Raw genomic sequence first — 15,524 nt, 5'->3', positions numbered from 1 at the left:
TTCACTCATGTGAATATAATAGGAATATCATGCAGTTGAAGCCAGCAGTGTGACAAAGAACCGGTTCTGTTTAGAAACAAGCAGGGGCCCTCTGTCTCCACGTGTGACTGTTCCTGGGAATGAGGAAGGACTACAGCTCCTGTTGGGCAAGGCTGAAATCTCAGAGTCGCTGGTGAACACACACATCCCCGTGTTAAAGTGATTTACAACATGCTGCAGACAGTGCAAAGGAACCATGAGGCTGTGATACAGAAGCCCTTTCCTGACTTGCCATTTCTTTTTTCTTTTTTTCTTGAAGTAGAACTGAGTTACAATGTTGTGTTAGTTTCAGGTATACAGCAAAGTGATTCAGTTATTTTTTTCATATCGTATTCTATTATAGGTTATTACAAGATATTAAATATAATACCCTGTGCTGTAAGATATATCCTTGTTGCTTATCTATCTTATATACAGTAGTTAGTATCTGTTAATCCCAAACTCTCATTTGTTCTCCCTCCCTCCCTCCCTCTCTTTCCCTTTTGGTAACCGTAAGTTTGCTTTTTAAGTCTGTGAGTCTGTTTCTGTTTTGTACACAGATTCATTTGTATTATTATTAGATTCCACATACAGGTGACATCATATGGTATTTGTCTTTCTCTGTCTGACTTCACTAAGTATGACGATATCTAGGTCCCTCCATGTTGCTGCAAATGGCATTATTTCATTCTTTTTTATGGCTGAGTAATATTCCATTGTGTATATACACCACATCTTCTATCCATTCCTCTGTCCATGGACATTTAGGTTGTTTCATATCTTGGCTACTGTAAATAGTGATGCTATGAACAGTGGGGTGCATGTATCTTTCTGAATTAGAGTTTTTGTCTTTTCTGGATATATGCCCAGGAGTGGGATTGCTGGATCATATGACAACTCTATTTTTGGTTTTTTGGTTTTTTTTGTTTATTTTCAGTACACGGGCCTCTCACTGTTGTGGCCTCTCCCTATTTTTGGTTTTTAAAGGAACCTTCATAGTGGCTGCACCAACTTACATCCCCACCGGCAGTGCAGGAGGGCTCCCCTTTCTCCACATCCCCTCCAGCATTTACTATTTGTAGACTTTTTAATGATGGCAGTTCTGGCTGGTGTGAGGCGATACCCCATAGTGCTTTTAATTTGCATTTCTCTAGTAATTAGCGATGTTGAGCACCTTTTCACATGCCTGTTGGCCATCTGTATGTCTTCTTTGAAGAAATGTCTATTTAGGTCTTCTGTCCATATTTTGGTCGGGTTGTTTGTTTTATTGAGCTGTATGAGCTGTGTGTATATTTTGGATACTAAGCCCTTGTCAGCCGCATCCTTTGCATGTATTTTCTCCCAGTCCGTAGGCTGTCTTTTCCTTTTGTTTATGGTTTCCTTTGCTGTGCAAAAGCTTTTAAGTTTAATTAGTTCCCATTTGTTTATTTTTCCTTTTATTTCTTTCACCTTGGGAGACTGCTTTTGGGAGATCTAAGAAAATTTCGCTATAATTTGTCAGAGAATATTTTGCCTATGTTCTCTTCTAGGGGTTTTATGGTGTCATGTCTTATATTTAAGTCTTTAAACCATTTTGAGTTTATTTTTGTATATGGTGTGAGGGAGTGTTCTAATTTCACTGATTTACATGCAGCTGTCCAGTTTTCCCAGCACCACTTGTTGAAGAGACTGTCTTTTCTCCACTGTATATTCTTGCCTCCTCTGTTGTAGATTAATTGACCGTAAGTGTGTGGGTTTATTTATGGGCTCTCTATTCTGTTCCATTGGTCTATATGTTTGTTTTTGTGCCAATATCACGCTGTTCTGATTACTGTAGTTTTGTAGTACTGTCTGAAGTCTGGTAAGGTTATGCCTCCAGCTTTGTTGTTTTTCCTCAGAAGTGCTTTGGCAATTCTGGGCCTTCTTTGATTCCATATAAATTTTAGCATGATGTGTTCTAGTTCTATGGGTATGGTGTCACGGGTATGTTGATAGGGATTGCATTGAATCTGTAGATTGCTTTGGGTAGTGTGACCATTTTAACAATATTAATTCTTCCAGTCCAAGAGCATGGGATATCTTTCCATTTCTTTGAATCATCTTCAGTTTCCTTAATCAACATTTTATAATTTTCAGCAGATAATTTTTTTTTTTTTTTTTTTCCGTACGTGGGCCTCTCACTGCTGTAGCCTCTCCCATCGCAAAGCACAGGCTCCGGATGCGCAGGCTCAGCGGCCATGGCCCACGGGCCCAACCGCTCCGTGGCACGTGGGATCCTCCCGGACCGGGGCACGAACCTGTGTCCCCTGCATCGGCAGGCTGACTCTCAACCACTGCGCCACCAGGGAAGCCCCAGCAGATAACTTTTATTATCACCTTGGTTAAGTTTATTCCTAGGTATTTATTTTGACGTGATTTTAAACAAGATTTTTTTTTACTTTATCTTCCTGATATTTCCTTATTAGTGTAAAGAAATGCAGCAGATTTCTGTATGTTAATCTTGTATCCTGCTGCCTTGCTGAATTCATTTATTAGTTCTAACAGTTTCTGTGTGGAGACTTTAGGGTTCTCTATACAGAGTATCATCTAATCTACAAATAGTGACAATTTTACCTCTTCCCTTCCAATTCGGATACCTTGTATTCCTTTTTCTTGTCTGGTTGCTATGACTAGGACTTCCAATACTATGTTGAATAGAAGTGGTGAGAGTGGGCATCCTTATCCTTTTCCTGAATTTAGCTGGAAGGCTTTCAGCTTTTCACTACTGAGTATTACGTTGGCTGTGGGTTTGTCGTAAATGGCTTTTATTATGTTGAGATATGTCCCCTCTATAACCACTTCGGTGAGAGTTTCTATCATGAATGGAATGTTGAATTTTGTCATATGCTTTTTCTGCATCTATTGAGATGACCATGTGGTTTCTGTCTTTCCTTTAGTTGATGTGGTGTATCACATTGATTGATTTGCGTATGTTGAACCATCCTTGCCACCCTGGAATGAATCCGACTTGATTATGTGTATGATCTTTTTTATGTATTGTTGTATTTAGTTTGCTAATATTTTGTTGAGGATTTTTGCATCTATATTCATCAAAGATATTGGCCTGCAATTTTGTTTTTTTTGTAGTGTCTTTGTCTGGTTTTGGTGTCAGGGTGGTGGTGGCTTCATAGAATGAATTTGGGAGTGTTCCCTCTTCCTTTCAATTTTTTTGGAATAGTTTGAGAAGGATACCTATAATAAGTTCCTCCTTGTATATTTGGTAGAATTCCCAAGTGAAGCCATCTAGTCCTGGACTTTTGTGTGCAGGGAGGTTGTTTTTTGTTTTTGTTTTTAATTACAGATTCTATTTCACTTCTAGTAATCAGTCTGTTCAAATTAGCTGTTTCTTCCTGACTCAGTTTTGGCAGGCTGTATGTTTCTAGAAACTTGTCCATGTCTTCGAGGTTGTGCAGTTCGTTGGCACGTAACTGTTCATAGTATTCTCTTACGATTCTTTGTATTTCTGTGGTCTCAGTTGTTATTTCTTCTCCTTCATTTCTTATCTTGTTTATTTGGGTCCTCCCTCTTTTCTTCTTGGTGAGCCTGCCTAGAGGTTTGTTGATCTTGTTTATCTTTTTAAAAAACCAGCTCTTGCTTTTATTGATCTTTTCTATTTTTTAATCTCTATTTTATTTATTTCCTCTCTGATCTTTATTATTTTCCTGAGTTGACTTTGCTACAGGAAGTGGCAACCGCTACCAACTTCTGTTTTCTATGTAAACCCCCAATTCCTCATATGCAGTAGATTCTAAAAATAGTTTGCTGTTCAAAGCAACCAAGCAGACTGGGCAATGTGTTCTCCTGCACAGGCAGGAACAGGAGAGGGAGCGTATACCAGCTGGCAGCTCAGAAACCGTGGCGATCCTGGCCTCTGTACCACATGTGTCCACGGCCCCCGTGTCCCTCAGCTGCCATGTGCATTTTACTCCACTCTCAACATCTCATCTTTCCAAACCCCTCGCTCAGGCAATCACGATAAGTTCCCCCACGAGGGGGCCTGCTCTTTACAGCCATGACTGTAATTATGATGGCCACGGAGAAGAAGGCACTTTGGGGTGACAGTTGTCAATGGGGGAAGTGCCAACGCTTGAGAGGGCAATTCTGGAACTGCTGGGGGGGTGCTGGGAAGTCACACTGACTGGAGGAGGGGACTAATGGCATTTAGGGGCAGGGCGTGGTATGCCAACCATCCTGTACTCAGACAGGCCCACACAATGAGGAACTTCCCCATTGGCTGCTCAGGCAGATAGAAAAACCACATTATGACTTTCAGACCTACAAATTCATTCCAACTCACTTATAAATTCAAAATACATTCTGAGTAGTTTTAACATACACTGAATATTCCAGGAATGCAATCTGCATGGAAGTCAAGGGAAGATCATACACGGCTTTGCTCAGAACCTTCCCAAGAGTTACTCTCAATATTCACGTTCTGTCACTGCAATTTACTTTCATTTTATTTCTTTTTAATGTTACAGTTAAAACATTATATTGACCCGAAATTATGTGTGAAGGAAGATTGTACCACCTAGGAACTTCATTTCAGGTTAGTAATAAGGATGTTAAAAACTTGTTATAAAAAAGGGGCACTGGGTCTGACAGAGATGCAAACCACAGTTTTAAAACTTCGGGGTGGGATGAGGGGGAATGAACCCCGCTACCGCACAGCCATGCTTGTTGAAACAGCCCAGGCACAGGTTCAGGGCACAGGTCTGGGGGCCAGTGCTTAAGCCACAAAATAAACAAGACACGTTATCAATTTTACTTGACGATTTGGAGGACATAAAGTTAAGGACTAAAGTTTAACTGGTTATTTAAAACACTATGTTTCCATCAAAATCAAATCAGATGAGTTACGGACTGTAAAATGATCACGGAATTTTATGATAGAACAGCAGCCTTCAAAAAAGCCTTTACCTCGCAAGGCCACTTTACGTCACTGCTTGTGAGGGGCTGGCTCGTGGGGGACCAGGTGGAAAAGCTACCTCTTGCGGCTGTGACTGTGGTGTTCTCAGCGGGGCCCTGAGTTTCCGAAGACAGAGACTGTCCAGAGAGGGGTCTCGAGACCAAACTACCAGCGCTGGCTCTGTTGCTGACCCATTATGTGAACTTGGACAAACTGCATCACTTTTGAACACTAGCCCTCAATACCGGGGGCAAGGGGACCAGGTGACGTGATCTCTGGGTGCTCCCTTTGCCTCTGAAATGCTATGTCTCTACCCTGGGGTGAATTCTTTGCACCCTGAGACTGTCCATAGAGTTCTCTTTCCCCATTTTGCTACTGGAAATCTCCTGACTTTGCTTCTCAGAAAAACATACCAGAATAACAAACATTTTAATCAGGAACAAAATTATTCACGTTCCTTTATCGACAGCAGACTAATAACATTTACCTATTCAAACTTCACAACACAATCTCAGGCTTAACAACGACCCACAAGCTGATCCATCGACCCACAACGATCCATCAAGCTGATGAATAAAAAGCGTGCACAGTACCTTCCACGCAAATAAATTCTCTTGTTAATACATTTAAAATGTTTTTCTGAGATGAGTGATGTTCACACTGCCTTCAACAGACTGGAGTAAAAAGCAAGGGCGTGATGGCCACAAATAACCTTGTGTGTGACCGACAGGACCGACGGGTGACAGGTAAGAGCAGCCTGGCCTCCCCTGTGCAGCTCTCCAGGTGACAGGTTCCCTCCAGCCAATGCCTCTGGGCTCCATACCCTTCACTTCACCTGCTCCACTCAGGGTCTTCCTTGCAAACTCCACGCCTTTAAGGTGACACAAAACACTAACACTGTTCCTTCTCAGAATAAGGCTGGACCCTCCAGCAGCTCCACACTTCCCCACGTAGGCAGCACACAACTACTGACAGCCTTTCCTATGCTCAAGTGATTCTCCTGGAACCAGCTAGGAAAGAGCCAGAAGGCGTCATTTCCATCCTCAACAAGCTTGTCTGTCTGTATGGTGGTAGGAGCCGTACAGCACGCAGGAATGAGGCTGGCGCCCAGCAGCTCCCGGCATGGCTTGAGACAAGTGACAGCTAAAAAGCTGGTACAGTATGAAAAACAGAAAGATGAAAATTTCTGCAGCTCTGTCATTTCTACTATGCCTCTCCTTACTCAGAAAAAATACAATTCATTGAGTGTGCTTTTGTCTGAAAAACTACCAGAAATAGAAAGGAAACGTTAATCAAATGAAGACTTCTCAGTATGCACTCCGGAGCAAGGTCTTGTGTCCTAACAGGCTGCCTTAGTAAAAAGAAACCCTTCAGCCCTGATACTGGGGTTGTGAGGCCCCAGGGCTGCAAAAGAGAGCCTGACAAGAGCAATGATGCTCGCTGACTGCCTGCCGGACCCTGCCTGAGCATCGTGTATGGTGGTGACATCACCAGCACCAGCGCTGAACCAGCAGGGTTGGGTCTGAACTGGCCCCCACTGCCTGCTGGCTGTGTGGCCTTGGGAAAGTCCCCTGAACTTTCTGAGCCCGTTTTCTCTTTATGTGTAAGTGGAAATAACCAAACCACCGCTGAGGTTATGCAAGGGGGGAGGGAAGACTTCTACAGAAAACACTTAACAGGGCTGACACGGCAGGGGGTTGGGAGATGCTACCTACTGTTACTACCTACACAGTGTCTTCTATGACGACAGTGTGAATTCAGCTCACAGGAGGTTGAAAGCAGCAGGAGAAGACAAGCATGCTGAAGCACTCACCAGGAGAAAGAGTGCTGGGGGAATGCCAGAGGAGGCAGGGGGAGACTCCCCACCCGCAACAAAAGCCCACTCCTACTTCTCTTCCCACAGGAAGATTACACACCCACTGGCCAGAGATAATAAAACAGATGTCAGGATCAGAAATGATGTTGCTTTAGGGGCTTCCCTGGTGGCGCAGTGGTTGAGAGTCCGCCTGCCGATGCAGGGGACACGGGTTCGTGTCCCGGTCTGGGAGGATCCCTCATGCCGCGGAGCGGCTGGGCCCGTGAGCCATGGCCGCTGAGCCTGCGCGTCCGGAGCCTGTGCTCCGCAACGGGAGAGGCCGCAGCAGTGAAAGGCCCGTGTACCGCAAAAAAAAAAAAAAAAAAAAGAAAGAAAAGATGTTGCTTTGATAAGCTCTATTACACAAACATATAAATGAAACATTTTAGTTAAAATGAAAAGTAAATCTTCCTTATAGTCATTTAAACTACAACTAGAGTAGTTGTACTTTAGCGTCCAAACGAAACTATTTATATGGCTTTAAAGTTGTCAAGTTACAGTATTAAGGAGAAAACCACTTGAAACTCTGGCCCTCCCCCAAATGAATACATGAGGCGCAGAAAGGGGATTTTAGTGGTGGTATGCAGTCAAGCACATGGCAATTCTGAATCACTTAATCTTGGATGGAGTCAAAATAGTGCTTTGTTTAACTCAGACAAAGTTCATTTACTTAATTTTATCTAGACTGTCTGAATAATGAAAGTTCTGGTAAATCCAATCCAGGAAAATATGGAAATAAGCTGCTTTAAAACACACACACACACAGAGTAAAATTTGGGTGGCCCAGAGTAAAAGCAGTAAAGTAAATAAAAGTTCCTCTTCTCCCTGACCCACGTCTAACATACAGTGAGATGTCACAGGCTTACTGCCTTAACAGGTTAGCATTTCGAACCTTATGGCCAATGGGGCTCCAAGATTAAAACTTTTAAATATGATCAGATATTTCGGAAACACTGGCATATGAGTAACTAGTCATAAACATTTCCTTTCAATAAAGATGTTTAATAAATAAATAAATAACTAAAGTCTGCGGGTTCCGGGAAAAAAAACACCACCACATTTCCTTTGCTGAGTCACACAGCCTGATTTTTCAGGGATAAGAATTTCCTCTTGAACGCTGCCTTTTGAGGGGCAAACACACCGCACCAACTTGTGGCCTCATAATTCTGTAGAAACCAGATAAGAACCTCACTCTAATCAGGTAATACACCAATCAACTTTGCCTGAAAACACTTCAGCTGCTATAAATAACTCGATTTCCTGTGCTCACTGTAAGTGGTAGTTTAGACGGCAGGGTGTACAAGAAGTTTGCTAAGGAGGCTTCTACTACTTTGATACTAGCTCAGGCTGAACAGAAACTAACCCTTAAAGAAAAAGGGAAGTTCAGTCTCCATCTTTGCCCTAGTGGGACACTCTTACTACTATGAGGAAAGAACTAACTTACTGTTTTTATATCTTAACTGTTTGGGAAAACGATTCGTCTAAAGCAAACCATGATTCCAATGCTCAAAGGTCTCCTGTTGAGCCCAGCAGGGTCGGCCCCCCAGCACTGTGTTCACCCACCCCCGTTCATCCACATGTCCCCTCGCCACCAGGACCTGGGGACCTGCGCACTGGTACCTACAGTAAGATGAGACTTGGGGGTTCACGTTCTACCCTGATAGCCTCTCTCAGAATGGGGCTGGTCGTCTGTGAGGACTTAGTGCTAATCAGTATGTGGAAAACTTCCAGAGGTGACACAACCCGGCAGGAACATGGGGAAGTTACAAAAGTTAAAGAAACATGGTTTCTACGCTGTCCTCTCCTGCAAGGAGCCTGGACTTCCTGCTCGGATCCTGCTTTTTTCTTTGCCCCATGAGATGGAGCTGGACAAGTCCATCTCCTCCTGCCAACCCCAGCTCTGGCCTCACACCCAGGTGGCCCCAGCCCTCCTCCTCCCCTGGTGACCCCTGTTCCCGGGACACAGGGTCTCTGGGCACAGAACACAAGCCAGCACAAGCCAATCTGAAATGCCCACCGTTCTCCCGCTGGAACACTACCGCCCAGGGTGGCTGCTGAGCGACTCCTTCTGACACACCCCACCCCACCCCACTGGTCCTTCAGCAACGGTTTCCTTTCCTTTTTTTTTTTTTGCGGTATGCGGGCCTCTCACTGTTGTGGCCTCTCCCGTTGCGGAGCACAGGCTCCGGACGCACAGGCTCAGCGGCCATGGCTCACGGGCCCAGCCGCTCCGCGGCATGTGGGATCCTCCCGGACCGGGGCACAAACCCGTGTCCCCTGCATCGGCAGGCGGACTCTCAACCACTGCGCCACCAGGGAAGCCCAACGGTTTCCTTTTCAACCATTAACCTCAAAAAACAGTCCTACTCTAAAAAAGTTTTTGCTGCTATTTACTTGAGCAAGTTCACAATTGATTACTGAAAACCCCTAGGACCAAATGTGTTTCAGAATTCAACATTTTTGGATTTTAGAAAGGTAACAAGATGCATACACCATATATTCTGTAACAACCCAGAGTAACAGCCCTTAATCAAGAAACTTAACAGGGCTGCAGAGAAATGTACGAATATTCACACTGAGAAGAATAAAGACTGAAAATAGCCTCCCATCGGCCAAATGGGACCTGGGGACCTTGGCACAGATACCTACAATAAGATGAGACTTGGGGGGCCGCGAAGAGCCTCCCATCACCGCCAAATGAATCCTGCTGACAACTTACAAAAAAGAGAAACAACTTCTGATTTTCAGAGCTTACTGGATCCTGGAACTCGGGGTAGGAGGTGGGCTGTGCCCACCGAGCACCTCCTCACTCGGCAGCTGTCCCCGTCTCTCCTGTCACCAGCTCCCAGCAGCATCTCTGTGAAGCACGCATCTCGACCAGATCCAGTCCCAGGGTTAAGTTAAGGGTTAATGAGAGCGTGCAGCCAGCGCCTTCGGGCGACAGGTGTTATTTCTACTCCTGCCTCTGACGGCCTGGCGCTCCCTTCCTCACATCCTGTTCTCCATGGTCACTCTTTTCTTCTCCTTGCCCAGCAGTTCATTCCTCTGAGCTCAGATCTTGCCCAGGATTAACATCAGCCTGTTCTTGCCATCTATGGTTTGCCTAGGCGGCTCCTCGGGAGCTTGGGCATCTCTCAGCGGCGTTCCCATCCTTCTTTCCTCCAAGGGCCCTTCCCTGATGGTGATTCAAGGATCTCTCTGTAGGTTCCCAAGTAGGTTAAGGGGTAGGAACCAGCTCCAAAGGCCTGGTCCAGGGGTGGAACATTATGTCAGGTCAGAGGAGCACACTAACGAGGACCTTAAAAATACCCACCCGCCTGTCCTCAGCAAGGAGTGTCATTTTCAAGCGTGTATTCATCAGAATCTATTTCTACACTCCTCTCTGGTGTTGACCGGGAAGCTCAGGGCAAGGCAGTCTTATTCATCTTGAATCCTCCACAAACACTCAGTAGGTGACTAATTCCTACCTGCTGAAGGAGTGATTATTTGGGGTTCACACTTTTATCAAGGTTCCACACAGGCCGGATAAAGTGGAAATCTAGGGTCTCTCTCCCTGTCTGCGGTACTAACTTAATGATGTGCTTCTTTTCCAAACTACGCCCTTTCACCTTTAAATATTCCCATTCATCATCAACCACAAGCCACATGAAAAGGGGTAGTTACTAACCTTCCCCACCTCACCCCCTGCCCGATTTTAACGCCAAACTACTCCCACATCCATGGTTCCAACGCTGGGTGCTGAGCCGGATAACTGCAAAATCCCCCAGAGGGAGGATCCCCTTCGGACCCGGTGACCCCAGGAGACCAGTCAAAGTGGATCTGGGAACTGGGGTCCTTGGGGGAACTAGAGAAACCGGGTGCAACGCATTGGTTCTAAGGTCCAGCGCAGGGTAAGTGCTCCAAGCCACCCAGCCACTGGGGGCGCCAGCCTCAGAGCGAGGGCACCGCCTCTGGGCACCAGTTCCTAGGTACTGTATTTTGTAAAACATCAAACTAGAAGCTCTGAGCGAAACTCTAGACCACGCGCAGGTCTCACACCTCGGCTGGATCCGCGGCCGAGTCACGCAGCTGGGCAGAGCCCGTCAAAAGGCCGTAACTGCGGGCAGAGGGGACCAGACGAAGTTCCTTTCCGTCCTGCTGAGGGGCGTTGCCCAGGGAAATGTGCTTTCCAGAGCGCAAGGCGGGGGGGCAGTGCACACCGAGCCGCGAACTGAACCGAGAGCAGGCCACCAGCCCCCGCCCATGCTCGCGTGGGGACGTTCGTTTAAGGGGGTCCCCGGCCAGGCGAGGCAGCCCCACACCTCCCCGGGCACAGATGATTGCGGCGGAAGGTGCCGCCTGCCCTTGGCTCCTAGAACATCAATAAGGACCAAACACTGGCAATCAGAACCAAAAGTTTCGAAAATGTGTTTTCTTCTTACCAGTCTCTGAGCTTCTGGGCTCAGACAGTCAATTTCCTGGTTCTGCGCGGCCGCAGGGTTGGTCATCCTGCCGGCTGCAGGTCCACCTTCTCACACAGCAGGGAAAGGGAGCCAACGCCCGGCTCCCCGGATCCGCGAGCGGGCCGGCTCTCAGCGCAGCCACATGCCGAGAACGGCGGGGCTACTGCCCAGAGACAAATCCGCGCGTCGGGACGGGAACCTCGCCCTTCCCAAGGCGGGGTCGCGCCTCCGCTGTTCCGGGGCTGGAGTGCGGCCGAAGGGGCGGGGCGCAGGTGGCGGAGCCCGGGAGCCCGCGGGCCTGGGGTGGCGGCACCCGGGAGAAGAGCAGTTGGGGCCGCCCCCAGCCCTCCTCCCACAAGCGTCCCGCCCGCGCTCCACCACGCACCCCGCCCGGCCCGTTCTCAGCGAGCGCTCCTCCCCGCGCCCCAGCGGCGCGGTTATTAATCATCACCCAGCCCTCCTCCGCCCCCCACCCGAAAGGCGGTGGGGAAAAAAGACCGTAGCCGGCCCCGCCCACAGCCCCCGTCGGCCGCCCACCCAGCCGCCGAGAGAGGGAGAGCTGAGAGGCCTCGGAAGACCGGGGAGGAGTGGGGAGGCGCCCGCGCGTGGCCTGGGTCGCCCCGGGGAGGAGCCTGCGCGGGGGAGGGTTCTGCGCGAGGGGCGGGGTCCTCTGGTGGAGGAGCCAGAGCGGGGCGGGGCCCCCGGGGCGGGGCCCGCGCAGGGGTGGGGCGGATTGCCCCTCAGACCCCGCCCCCGGCCCCCTCGCCGTCGGTGCTGCGCTCCCGCCCCAAGGTGTTCTCCAAATTCAGGCCGAAGTGAGCTTCTGCGGACGCGATTACCTCGCCCGAGTCCCGCAGCACCTGCTGGTCGGGGTACCCAGCTAACGCGTCACCCGGAGAAAGGGCCGGCTTCCAGGGCGACCACACCGCGCGGCCCGCGGGGGTAAGAGCAAGCATCCGAGGGCCGGGTGCGGCCCCGCCTGCCTCCCCCTCCGCAATAGGCGGCAGAAGAACGCGGTTTGGCGCGGATGCGCGTCTCAGAGCCGGGGGGCTGCACTGGCCAGGGATCCGGCGGGAGGTCGTGCGGGGCAAGGGCCGATCCGAGGTCCCCGCCGGGCGCCGCGCGGGGAGGGCGTGGAGAGGAGCGTCCAGCGGCGGGACGGGGCCCCGGCCGCCCAGCACGCGCCTCCTCCAGCCGCAGAACTCGCGTCGCTCGTTCTTTAGCAGTTCTACATGCAAAGCAACGAAAGGTCTCCTGACCTCGCCAGGCCGAAGCAGAAGCGACGGGCAGGAAGCGACGCAGATTTTCATCGGAATGCCAACCTGCCCCGGCCCAGCCCGCTGCCTGTGGCGCCTGGAAGCTTTCCGCGCCCCGCCCGGCCTCCTACCCTGCGTCCAGGCGGTCCCGGGCCCTTCCTGCCCATACCCTGGGGGCACGTTTTCGGAGGCCGTTCTCAGAAAGACCACCTCCCCGCCCCTAATTCTCTGCAAAGGCGGCTCCAGCGAAATCCTCGACAGACCGCAAATATACATTTAAATGTTACAGTCCCCCAGTTCCCCACTCTGCCCCACTCACCTCCTCCTCGGTAACACGTTAGCGCAAGGCCCGTGTGCACTCGCCTTCCCACTCTGGCTTCAGGGCAGGGGGCTCTGGAAGGAAGGGTGTATGTGTCGGGGGGCGTAGCGGGGTGGGGAACAGAGAAGGTTCTGAGGGACCGAGGTCCTAACCTAGGAGAGAGTAGGGACAGCAGAAAAGCAAGGCCGAGTAAAGACCCAAAGTGGCCTCTGCGGGAGAAACAGAAGGTTTCCACTTTGATGAGCGGGAACACAGCGCCAGGCCTCGATGGATAGCAGCGTTAGGTTGGCAAGAATAATTTTCAAAGATGGAAATGCGTACCTTTAATACCTTGTTTTCTCGCTATAACACTTTTAAAATACGTCAGTGCATTACAGTTCTTGATTCTATAGAGTTAAACTAGTTGGCAAAAATAATTTTAAGCTGTTCTACATAAACAAGTACGGGACTTAGGGAATCTATGGTGGAAAGCAAAGATGATTTTAGTTAAGAGCTCCACAGATGAGAATGATAGCCAGTTAATCAAACCGCCTTCTGGGAGTCTTCAGTTTGAATATTCTGATCTAGATAAGCAAATTCTAGAGCTTCTTGCCACCTGGAACCTTATGACCACATCTCCCTGAGCAGGGCACAGGGAACAGGCTTCTTTTGTCCTGACTGTCACAGGGCAATGCCTGTAGACACCTGCACCCTCCCCAGCTCCCAGGTGGCCGTCCAATGGCTACTTACCAGTTTTGTGAAAACCACATAGGGAAGGGGTTAGGTGGCTCTGGAATTAAACCATCTGGCTCAGTTCTTGCCTCTGCCACTTACTGTGGGATCATGACTAAGTTATGGAGCCCCTGTGTCTCGAGTCTCATCTGAAACATGACAGTGATAATGAAAGCGCCCAGGGCGGAGGGGAGGACCCCCACTGAGCACAGTCAGGGGAGCCGCCTTGCTGCTCCTCAGCCCGCTCTCTTCTCCTGGCCTCCAGGCGCCCAGGCCTTCCTGCCCTTCTCTGCAGCAGGAAGGAAGCTGGGCAACAACAGGTTTAAATGGCTGAGAACCGGGAGAGATTGTGGGTAGCCCCGGAGAAGACAACAAACCCACAGCCTCCACGAAAGCTGTGAGAGGGCCTGGCTGGAGGGCACTATCGTGGAGGGAGAAGCAACTGGTTGACCAGTTTTATTCCCAGGAACAAACTAACAATACCAACAATAAAATGATAGTAAAGGCCCAAGAGATTGCTGATTCTACTAAGCAGTAGCAAATTAGAGAAAACTGCTTTGCTAACATCCTTCTAGATGAGAGGCCTCTATGTTCTGACATGTGTTCCAGCCCAGCCATGCCGTGAAGATGGCTCAGACCCGTCCAAGCTGTAGGGAAATGTCAGTCTGTATTTTAAATGGTGCTGAATTCACACTTCTTGGTGTTACTTAGACCCCGGGGCCCCAGAACAAAGTGTAGAGGGTCTAGTTGCCTTCTGTTCATTTTGACATAAGTAGCTCTCTAGTGAAAAGGGCCCCTTAGGAAGCCCCTTCCCAGGCAGTCTCCATCCCCCCCCCCTTTTTTTTTTATGCGGTACGCGGGCCTCTCACTGTTGTGGCCTCTCCCATTGCGCAGCACAGGCTCCGGACGCGCAGCTCAGGGGCCATGGCTCACGGGCCCAGCCGCTCCGCGGCATGTGGGGTCTTCCCGGACCGGGGCACGAACCCGTGTCCCCTGCATCGGCAGGCGGACTCTCAACCACTGTGCCACCAGGGAGGCCCCCAAACATAACTTTTATATGCTCTGGGATGCCGTAAAACTCGTGTGACTCCCTTTATTGTGATAAGCACTTTACTGCGGTGGACTGGAGCCGAGCCCACAGTGTCTCCGAGGTGTGCCTGTGTGGCATGCTTTGTAAACTGAAAGGTGCCGTGCAAATCTGGGTAATCCCTTCATGAACCAGCTTTGTAATAGGAAGTGCTTTTTATATTAGTCAGAAGGATCCGTATAAGGTTACAACATACATGTAAGCTCACTGTTTGTAGAAGCAACACAGAGATGTTTATGCCGCTGTAATCAGTATGGCTGGGAATTCACGTTCATGCAAAACAGCTGTTATGGCTGGGATCTGGAAACTGGTTTTGTGTGGGTTATTCACTAGGGGTGCAGCCAGGAACCACGGCGCCCTCTACCTTGTGCTACATCCTGGAAGGGTTTGTCTCCGTTGCTCTAGCACTCAGCATCGACCACAGCAGGCGGCAAAGCTGGTGAACCCAGAAGCAGCCCAGCACCACGAAGACCAGTAAACCATGTGCGGGTGCGACCCCAAAGTGGTTAAATGTTGTGGCATTTGCTGGTTAGCTATGAGTCTGAGTTCCCAGAGCACCATTAGATCATTCTCCTTACCTTCTGTTCTCTTCTAGGGGCTCCCTTAAGAAATTAAGTGCCTGCGTGTAACCTTATTGCACGTCAGAGAACTGCTTCTGAGATTTTCGACATTACATTTCTGTTGAGGGGGCTCAGAGCACCACAACCATCGTGGCTTTTAGGGATGCCCGAGACAGAAGCTGCCACAAAACCTAAGGTGCCTCTCAGGACAGAGTCCCTGGGTTTAAACGGTGACTAGGTGCTTGCAGGTCAGTGGCTGCCCAGCAGCTTGGAAGGGGCTGGAAATAGAGTCCACCTGCTAGAAGTGGGATCTTGACCTAAAGAAGGGAAAACTGAACCTGTCATTGAC

General features: G+C 49.3%; 1 protein-coding gene across 16 annotated transcripts in view; it reads right to left on the bottom strand.

The window, feature by feature from the left end:
* Positions 1-15,524, bottom strand: part of LRRFIP1 (LRR binding FLII interacting protein 1) — a 142,160-nt gene that overhangs the window by 74,280 nt on the left and 52,356 nt on the right. For 7 of the 16 annotated variants that reach the window (XM_079925079.1, XM_079925077.1, XM_079925082.1 and 4 more), the window contains exon 1: positions 11,222-11,734. The exons of 8 other annotated variants lie outside the window; for them this stretch is intronic. In XM_079925079.1, coding sequence (XP_079781205.1) covers positions 11,222-11,287 — 66 coding nt within the window. In that variant the 5' untranslated portion in view covers positions 11,288-11,734. Of the gene's footprint in view, positions 1-9,555; positions 9,813-11,221; positions 11,735-15,524 lie in introns of those variants that run through there. One more of the 16 variants, XM_079925088.1, reaches the window with a different exon arrangement.

Source organism: Stenella coeruleoalba (assembly GCF_951394435.1).
Source record: "Stenella coeruleoalba genome assembly, chromosome: 6".
Taxonomy (NCBI): domain Eukaryota; kingdom Metazoa; phylum Chordata; class Mammalia; order Artiodactyla; family Delphinidae; genus Stenella; species Stenella coeruleoalba.
This window is presented reverse-complemented; position numbering and strand designations above follow the sequence as displayed.